The sequence below is a fragment of the Bos grunniens genome, chromosome 15 (genome assembly GCF_055505025.1).
Source record: "Bos grunniens cultivar Pamir isolate PY7600 chromosome 15, Bosgru_T2T1.0, whole genome shotgun sequence".
NCBI classification, from domain to species: Eukaryota; Metazoa; Chordata; class Mammalia; order Artiodactyla; family Bovidae; genus Bos; species Bos grunniens.
Window position 1 is genome coordinate 78,649,291 of NC_141179.1, and position 10,636 is coordinate 78,659,926.

Consider the following 10,636-nt stretch of genomic DNA (forward strand, 5'->3'; position numbering starts at 1 on the left):
AGAGTCCAAGGACACCGAGGATGCAAGCACAGCATTGCCTATAAAGTCAAGAGAGACACAAAATGTTACAAGATTTCGTTTAGCCAAACCCACTTCTCTTCATCCCTCTTAACCCATTCTGTTCCAAAACTTGTGTACCAATTCATCCTGTTAACCACAAAATGTAAGCATGTCTGTTAACTTTAGCATCACTGGGCAATAGATATCTAAGTTATTATATGAAAATAATTATTCAATTTTCTAGAATTTATTTTGTTAAATGGAACATTTGGTGGACATCGATTTTCTAATTTGACCAGAAAACATCTCTGACAGTTTTCAGCAGGGTTCCACATGGATACAATGGCTCTCAAGAAACCCATGAATACTTAGGATCTTCTGAAATCTCTGCATGCATAGTTCATACCCTTTGAATTAACTCTTTTTCCTTGCAATGAGGTTTGCTACATTTTCTGTTGTGCTTCCAATAGTAACAGAAATTGATGCAAAGCAAACTGAAGTAGAGTAGGGAGACATTGACTTGGTTGCAGCTGGAGACGCCCAAGTTCTCTGTTTCTCCTTGTTCATTTGCTCCCACTTCTGCCTGAGCTGCGGGCAGTATCATGTATAAGAAGTTAAATTACTCTTCCCCCTTGCTGTACACACTATATGTATGTCTGGGCTTTACTTTCTCTGGACTTGGTGAAATCCTTCTAGTTAAAGGCTTCCAGTCCTTCTACAATCGACAGGGATGAGTCAAAGTTAAAAAATTAAAAGTGACCAGCAGTGAAAGATTCTATTAAATGATTATCTGCCTATTCACTACATAAAGGAAGCTACAGGAGGAGGAAGAAGAGATATTCTGTCTTAACCAATGTCCTTGTAAATTAGAATCTCATCTGACAAAATATTGCTACTCATGCTTTATTCTCCTAATTACATTAAAGAAATGTTTGCGCTATTCTAAGTTTTGATTAAACAAAAACTGTCACTCATCGCACCCACCAACCATCTATTATTTTCCTGGAAACATCAGATCAGATCAGGTCAGATCAGTTGCTCAGTCGTGTCCGTCTCTTTGTGACCCCATGAATCGCAGCATGCCAGGCCTCCCTGTCCATCACCAACTCCTGGAGTTCACTCAGACTCACGTCCATCGAGTCAGTGATGCCATCCAGCCATCTCATCCTCTGTCGCCCCCTTCTCCTCCTGGCCCCAATCCCTCCCAGCATCAGAGTCTTTTCCAATGAGTCAACTCTTCACATGAGGTGGCCAAAGTACTGGAGTTTCAGCTTTAGTTAGCATCATTCCTTCCAAAGAAATCCCAGGTCTGATCTCCTTCAGAATGGACTGGTTGGATCTCCTTGCAGTCTAAGGGGCTCTCAAGAGTCTTCTCCAACACCACAGTTCAAAAGCATCAATATTTTGGCTCTCAGCCTTCTTCACAGTCCAACTCTCACATCCATACATGACCACAAGAAAAACCATAGCCTTGACTAGACGGACCTTTGTTGGCAAAGTAATGTCTCTGCTTTTGAATATGCTATCTAGGTTGCTCATAACTTTCCTTCCAAGGAGTAAGCGTCTTTTAATTTCATGGCTGCAGTCACCATCTGTAGTGATTTTGGAGCCCAGAAAAATAAAATCTGACACTGTTTCCACTGTTTCCCCATGAAGTGATGGGGTCAGATGCCATGATCTTCGTTTTCTGAATGTTGAGCTTTAAGCCAACTTTTTCAGTCTCCATTTTCACTTTGATCAAGAGGCTTTTTAGTTCCTCTTCACTTTCTGTCATAAGGGTGGTGTCATCTGCATATCTGAGGTTATTGATATTTCTCCTGGCAATCTTGATTCCAGCTTGTGCTTCTTCCAGCCCAGCGCTTCTCATGATGTACTCTGCATATAAGTTAAATAAACAGGGTGACAATATACAGCCTTGATGTACTCCTTTTCCTATTTCGAACCAGTCTGTTGTTCCATGTCCAGTTCTAACTGTTGCTTCCTGACCTGCATACAGATTTCTCAAGAAGCAGATCAGGTGGTCTGGTATTCCCATCTCTTTCAGAATTTTCCTGGAAACATAAATCTTCTTAAAGTAACTAAATCTCCCAACTTGCTGAAGATTTTATGCTCAGTATGATATGAATGAAAGGAGAGTCACTGAGTGTCAGAGGAAGAGACATGCAAATATAAGAAGTGCTGGAGAGAAGATTCTTGTATTGATCAGGAAGCTGCACACTTTCTTTCTAAGCGTGGTTACACAGGCAAATGCAGTTTATGCAGGAAACAAATCTGATTATGAACTTTTCAGAAGAGAACATTATGGCCAAGAGCACAAATAGCAGTGATAAGTGCCATCTGTATAACACTTAGTCTTTGCAAACACTGTCCTAAGAGCTTTAAATATATAAGCTCATTTAATCCTCATTATCCCCACAAGATAGATTATTACTTTTCTTCTCATTTCTTCAGAGGAAGAAAGTGAGAAACACATTTAGAAACTTACAGAAGCATAGTCAGCCAATAAGTTGCAGAGTTAAGACTTGGGCCCAGGCAGTTCTGCTATAGAGTCTGTGGGCTTCACCATAGTATCCTGACACATAAACTCACTTAAGTTTGAGTATTCCCAGTACCATTTATTTTCCTTGTAATCATGGGCAATTTCTCAAAGCCTCAGTGTTCTTATCTATAAAATGAAAAATAAGAGTACTGCTACACCCTGAGTCTGCAAACAGCAGTCATGAAAACAGTGCATATCAAGTGTTTGTACAGAGCCTGGATATGACACCCACTCCAGCAATGGTATCGCTGAAGTCACTGTCATCAATGCCATGGACAGCAAGTTACATTCACTGGATCTGAGGACACGAGTATGTCGTCAGGAGTTTTGTCTTTGTTTTTGTTCTTTTACATCCTAACATCATGAAATAGTGGACCTGGGCGAGTTATTGAAGGGTCACCTAGACCAGCTCCAAGCATATCAACCCAAATATCACTGTTTCATGTGCCTAAACTCCTGCGTGAGATTAAAATTGCTTTTCTCATTTAGGCAGATCTCACACTGGGGATGTGCTGTTGATTGCAGGAATGCATCTGAGCTGCAAGTTTCTTAGACTAGTATTAGGAGAAAATTCCAAAGGGCATCATTCATTCACAAGCAGCGGAGAATTTGTTCCATTATCCATTTCCCTCTTATTTCCTGAAAAACCCTACGGCATTACAAATCACCTTTTCCAGTTGTCTCTGTATTAAAGGTGGTGGATTTAAGACTCAGATGAGGAGCAGATGGTCCAAAGTTGGACTGATGGTCCGTGGTGGAGGCGCAGCTGGAACCCAGGCCACTCGGCACTCCTCTGTGCTTTCCAGTGTCACCACCACCAATCAGTAGAGAACAGTATATAACAGATAATAGTAGATAATCCAGTATCTGCTTTCTCTATCATTGAGAAGCCAAAAAAATGCTGTGGCTCAGCTTAGGGAGAAAAGCCTCAAAACAAAATAGCTGGCTTGTCGTCTCTGCTTTCCACTGACAATGCTCATCAACATGGTCTCAGAAAATCTTTCCCTTGCCACTGAAAAGGGTGACTTATAAGGTGGGCGTGATAACATGCGATTATCACTGCGAGGTTTCTCTGAAGGCTAATCCTCTCCCCACAGCATCACTTGCTGAAACGGTTCTGGGGCTTGGTTTTTGCCTCATTCACAGGTTAGAACACTGTGGTGCCATCATTAATTAGTCCCTTTGAATGCAGTTTTGGTCTCACAAGGAAGAGACTTTCACCTTACTTCCTAAAAGTGCCTAGTGTCCTTCTAGCATCTAGAGAGAGTCCACCAGTTGTCAGGAGGAAAAGGGAGTTAGGATATTTCAGGAACAGATATTGGAGGGTTAGTGTCTTTAGGAAAATTGATGACTGGACAACAAGGACAAAAATTAATCGCATTTATTGATCATCTTCGTGTTCTAAGTGCAGGTCCTAGGCGCTTTCACATATAGTATCCTTTGTCGTTTACTCCTTAAGTTGTGTCTGACTCTTTGCGACCCCATGGACTGTAATCCACAGGTCCTCTGTCTATGGAATTCTCCAGGCAGGAATACTGGAGTGGTTTGCCATTTCTTTCTCCAGGGGATTTTCCCAACCCAGGGATCGAACCCAAGTCTCCTGCATTACATGCGATTCTTTATCACTGAGCCATCGGGGAGGCCATATATTACATACAACAATGTTAGGTAAATATCAATATTACTGTACTTGCTGCTGCTGCTAAGTCGCTTCAGTCGTGTCCGACTCTGTGCGACCCCATAGACGGCAGCCCACCAGGCTCCCCCATCCCTGGGATTCTCCAGGGAAGAACACTGGAGTGGGTTGCCATTTCCTTCTCCAATGCGTGAAAGTGAAAAGGGAAAGTGAAGTCGCTCAGTCATGTCCGACTCTTAGTGACCCCATGGACTGCAGCCTACCATGCTCCTCCATCCATGGGATTTTCTAGGCAAGAGTACTGGAGTGGGGTGCCATTGCCTTCTCCAATTACTGTACTTACTGGGCTTTAATAAGAATTAAATAGCAAAAGAAAAGCTCCTTGCACAGAGTAAACACACAAATAGAAAAAGCTGTCATAATTATGTTTTTTACACTAGCATTGATTTTTTGATGTTTACCCCATCCTAAGGGTAGGTTCCGGAGAAGGCAATGGCACCCCACTCCAGTACTCTTGCCTGGAAAATCCCATGGATGGAGGAGCCTAGTGGGCTGCAGTCCATGGGGTCGATAAGAGTCAGACACAACTGAGCAACTTCACTTTCACTTTTCACTTTCATGCATTGGAGAAGGAAATGGCACCCCACTCCAGTGTTCTTGCCTGGAGAATCCCAGGGACGGGGGAGCCTGGTGGGCTGCCGTCTCTGGGGTCGCATAGAGTCAGACACGACTGAAGCGACTTAGCAGCAGCAGCAGCAAGGGTAGGTTCACCATTATGTTCAAATAAAGAAATATTTTAGACAGAGGTTTTCTCGGCTTGAGACTTAAAGTCATAAATTAAGGTCAGAAATCTGTTGCCTCCCAAACACACAGAATGAGTGCTCAGGTCAAGACTTTATTCACAGAAAGGGCTCAGTAAACAGCTATTGTCACCAGCGTTACCAGTATCATCATCACCATCATCAGCCTTCTTTCTACATCATCCTGTGACATTCCATGTTTCTTGGGAACTACCACTAGATGTTTAAAAGATAATTTTGAGTTTTTAAATACACAGTTGCTTATATATATATATATATATATATATATATATATTTTTTTTTTTTTCAAAATACTCACTCATAGGAGATTATGGCAAAGTATCTGTTGTTTAAAGCCTTTATAAATACAGTGAGAGCTAACCTGACAATAAGATCTTAAGAACATTAGAAATGCAATGCTGGCATCACCTTATGTTCAAATTCCTGGTTGGGAACCCTCCTGAAAACAAGTTTCTGAAGTCTTCCCCATAAATCACAAACTCTGTACAGAAATTGATCTCTTCGTCTTTCCAACTGAGCGCTCCCTTTTTCTCTTTCTTCTAGAGGATGGAAACAGGATAAAAGGATCCATTATCAGCGAGAGCTTCTGAAATAGATGCTGCTCAAGCTTCCCTCGTAGCTCAGCTGGTAAAGAATCCGCCTGCAACGCAGGAGATCCCGGTTTGATTCCTGGGTTGGAAAGATCCACTGGAGAAGGGATAGGCTCCCCACTCTGGTATTCTTGGGCTTCTCTGGTGGTTTAGCCGATAAAGAAGCCACCTGCAATGTGGGACACACGGGTTCGATTGCTGGGTTGGGAAGATCCTCTGGAGGAGGAAACTGGCTACTCACTCCAGTATTCTGGCCTGGAGAATTCCATGAACTGTATAGTCCATGGGATCTCAAAGAGTCAGACATGACTGAGTGACTTTCACTTTCAAACATCTCATAGCTGATCCCACCGGCTCTCCCATTTGTCACTACAGAGATATTTAAATGGAGTTTAATCCCAGAATAGGGAGTTGGTGAGGCACTCGCTCTCAACATTCAGAGAACTTTTTATTGGCTGAGATGACACATTTTGGAGTGAAGTGAGGCTGGGATGGACGTTTGGTCTCCCTGCTGTCCTGGTTAGTGAATAATGGTAGCGATGCTCTTGGGCTCCTCTGTTAGGAACCACTGCCCCCAGCATAGTTTATGCTCTTGTGGAATCTCTGAAAGTTGAAACGAAGTCTAAGCAATTTTTGTTAATTTTTAGCTGACTCAGTTTTCCTCTTGAAATCATTTAATCTGCACAATTTAAGGAAGCATGTAATGTTATTTTCCTATTTGTTGTTGTTTCTTAGCTGTGATGTTGTGCCTGACTCTTTGCAGCCCCACAGACTGTAGCCCACCAAGCTTCTCAGTCCATAGAATTTCTCAGGCAAGAACACTAGAGTGAGCTGCCAAGTCCTCCTTCTCCAGCGGATCTTCCAAACCCAGGGATCGAACCCGTGTCTCCTACTTGGCAGGCAGATTCTTTACTACTGAGCCACCTGGGAAATTCTTTTTTTTTTTTTTATTAAAGATGAAAAAAATAGATGAAACAATTTGCTAACATTTACTCGAATAATTAATGCTGGAGACAATAAGAGAAATTAAGCCTACTTTGTCCAAAGCTCTTAATCTCTATTTTTGAGTCTCTTAGAATTTCATTACGTACATGGTATGGATTCTTTACTCTAGCTCAGATTTGTGATTTTGTGCTGTTCCATGACAGTTCCATGACTTGTTCTTAAATCACTGGAAATTTCCTATAACCACTGTTTTGTCTTGAGAATCTTCTTTTCCTTTGTCTGTGTCTAAAACCAGACTTTAATGTATAGATATTTTCTGCCTTAGCTCTATGGACTTTATCAACTATGTTTATTTTATGCCATCCAATTCTAATTCTTTTTGTAAACTCTTGTATACTACAAGGAATGATGAAGTGTAATTTTCAAAAAGTACTTTTGTGTGCAAATGCCATCTGTTTGGGATTGTGATAAGTAAAAATTTCTTTTTATTGCTGTCTTTATTTATAAACCTCTCAAACTTAGAAAGATCAGAAAAAGTGTATAAATGTACTTTTTGAAAGCTTATTTCCTACTGTTCTGTCCTTTTTTCATTTGTAGTTGTCTTCCCTCTTTTAAAGTAAAACTTCATTCTAGCTATGGTGCTGGGTATAACAAGTGTTCAAGAATATTGCTGTTGATCTGTTTCGTACCCACACTCAGGGCAACATTATGACTTTCGTGGACCTTTGGTACTTTCTTCCTCTTGGGTCTTCTCCTCCATGAAAATGTTAAAAATTATCTTTTCTGACTGCATGGTTGTATAGATGACTATAATCTAAGCTGCATTTAGATTATATTAATTTCTTTCTTTCTGTTGTAAAAGAAATTAAAACATTTCATGACCTCCTAAGACTATCGTGGGCTCTCAGCACTGAGTGTACTATGCCTTCTGAATATCAACCCTGGCTTACAATGTATGAGCCCCTAGAGAAAATTGATCCAGACAGAAGAATCATCCCAGTTCAATCAATTAAGAAGGGGAGAAATCTTGCCTAAATACTCCACACAAGATTTATTCATTACTAGTTTTCATTATTTGTCCCCAGAGCTTCTTCATGACATTTTTCACTTCTGCATTTCTCAGGGTGTAGATTAAAGGGTTCAGCATAGGAGTTACTATGGTGCAAAACACAGTCACAGCTTTGTCAATGGGGAAGGAGGTCGTGGGTCTTAGGTAGAGGAACGAAGAAGGTACAAAGAACAGGATGACAACTGTGACATGAGAGGCACAGGTGGACAGGGCTTTGCGACGCCCTTCAGAGCTGTGAGTCCTCAGGGAGCGCAGGATGACAACATAGGAAGCAACCAACATTAGGAAAGTTAGCAGACACAGTGACCCACTGTTGGCAGAAATCAGGGGCCCCAGAGGGTGAGTGTCTGTGCAGGCTAGCTCCAGGAGAGGTATTAAATCACACATAAAATGGTCAATGACATTGGGGCCACAGAATGGTAACTGAACCATGAACAAAATCTGGATCCCTCCATGGAGAAAGCCTAACGCCCCAGCCATTCCAACCAGGAGAGCACACACGGGTCAACTCATCATGGCCATGTAGTGCAGGGGCTTACAGATGGCCACATAGCGGTCATAGGCCATGACAGTTAACAAGACAATCTCGGCTCCAGCAAAGAAATGTTCAGCAAAGACCTGAGTCATGCAGCCACTGAAGGAAATGGTGTTCTTTCCAGAGACCAAGTCAAAGACCAACTTGGGTGCTGTGGAGGAAGAGTAGAAAGCATCTATCATGGACAAATAGGACAGAAAATAGTACATGGGAGAGCCGAGGGCTGGGCTGGTGAAGACGGTGATGGAGATGAGCAGGTTACCTGCCAATGTGATCAAGTAGACGATCAGAAACACAGCAAATAAGAGTGTCTGCAGTCCTGGATTCTGGGTCAGGCCCAGTAGGAGGATTTCTGTTATGTTGCTCATCCTTTCCCTCAGTTCATCTTGAGTTGTACGCACGTAGTTGATCTGGAAAGATTACAATATTTCTGAGTGATGATATTTTAAATTCTATGGAAAAAATTTCATCATCTCTTTAGCCTGGGTCCCTGGGACTGGTGAAGCTACTCCCTTCACTTATCTCTGATATTTTACAGAGAGTTGTAAAGAAGAATGGGAGGAGTTTAAATCTCTCCTGATTCATATAATTTAAATATATTGTGACAATACCTTACAAATACCACAATAAAAGCAAGATATTTTTTATGAATATTGACATGCAGTTAACTTCTAAATTTTCTTTTTAGCTCTGAATGTCTCACAGATAGCCTTTTTTTACTCTGGGGGACAGATTTCATTGACAATTCTTTATAAAGTTATATTAATGCTTGTCTATTGAAATGAATATTCATAGGTATATGGACACAATATTTTAAAAATTAACTTTGTATCAGACATGAAAAGTACCAATCAAACCTTACTCTATACCAGCTGTGTTCTGTGACCTGTTATTCCTTTTTTTTTGAATTAACACACATGCACACACACAGACAGAGCTGCAGATGGAGTTTTTGTCGTTCAAAATGCCAAGAAACTCTCTTTATAACAGCTCTTTGAGCAGCATTCACTCAGCGACCCTGGATGTTGTGTCTGGCCCAACAAGATAGTTATGCTCACTCTTTCCACATCTTCGAATGTGAACATGTAAGTGGTGCAAAGTTCCCTGAAAAGTCCTCAATATTTCTGAAATGAGCTTTCTGTGTAATTGTTCTTTCACTGCATATAGAATAATGCTCTGGATTAGTTATATTACCCTACTCACATTTTGCTATGAAATGATGTAAGTCAAGAAGTTTTCCTGTTTCCTATTGACCAGACAAAAATATCAGGACCACCTGAAATAATACAATTTCCCCCTTTGGAATAAGTTTTTATCAATTAAGATGAACTTGAAATTTTCATTACTTAAATTACATTACATTTTTACATTAATGTAAAAATATTGAATATATATAAGAATGCATTCTTTTCCTGGGGAGTGAGACTGTATATAGGTTTTCAAGATAGACTACACATTGTTGTAACCAAGATCATAAGCTATTTTATTCGTTATCTTTCTTTCTCTCTTCTTTCCCTAACGCTTGCCAAAAACATAACTACATATTTTTTTCCTCAAAAATTTCTGGGCACAGAACTCAGCATCATGATCTTGGAGGTTTCAATAAAGATGAAGTAAGATAGTTTAGAGTTTTCAGGAAAGCTTATGCCTCAGCTGTTTTTCTCTCTCCATGACTCCAATGATGGCCAATCATTCTTCAAAGATTTAACTCACAAATACTTCAATGTGGTGGCATGGAAATCATGAAAAGAGGAAATAATTTTTAATAATTACAGAGATCTTCAGGATCAATCTACTTACTACTACTACTAAGTTGCTTCAGTCGTGTCCGACTCTGTGCGACCCCATGAACTGCAGCCCACCAGGCTCCTCCGTCCATGGGATTTTCCAGGCAAGAGTACTGGAGTGGGGTGCTAAGACATAAATGTTAATCCCAATCTTGTAAAAGTGACTTTAGTGATTCTCAACAGCATCTTGGCTGGGAACATTCCATACAGTATTTTCTATTGACATTTTCACATCATTGTGTCCAAATTCATTTTTAGAGAGAAAGGCTAAGTTTCAATTTACAGAATCTAACCACAAATATTATTTCAGTGAAATAAAATTGGCTAAGTTAACCATCTTAAATTTTGGGGAAGAGAATTAGCTATCACTAACTTGGATCAGTTGGTTGTGGATTCCTCAGTTTGTAGATTAAATCCAGACATCGCTTTCTTCCCACCAGGCATTTGCCCCACAGCTGCAAATAGACTGTCAACTAACAAGGAGGACAGTAGAATTCTTATGTCTCTAGACAACTCTCCCATTTTCTGGATTTACTCAGAAAACAAGCTGTTTGAATTAGGAAACTTTGATAGCTTTCAGATTTAATTTTAACTCACTTTCCAGGATTCTTATGAGATTATACATGCATCCTCAAAACATATATTATTCAAATGTATACATCAAATTATTCAAATTTGATTCTTCAAAGTAAGAAGAAACTTGCATATGAAATT

General features: G+C 40.4%; 1 protein-coding gene across 1 annotated transcript; it reads right to left on the bottom strand.

Annotated features, from left to right (window-relative positions):
- Positions 1–7,582: 7,582 nt before the first annotated feature.
- LOC147358576 (olfactory receptor 4C45-like) lies at positions 7,583–8,503 on the bottom strand. Its single transcript, XM_086341716.1, is given in 1 exon segment — positions 7,583–8,503. A coding segment is annotated over 1 exon segment (921 nt).
- Between the last annotated feature and the right edge of the window lie 2,133 nt (positions 8,504–10,636).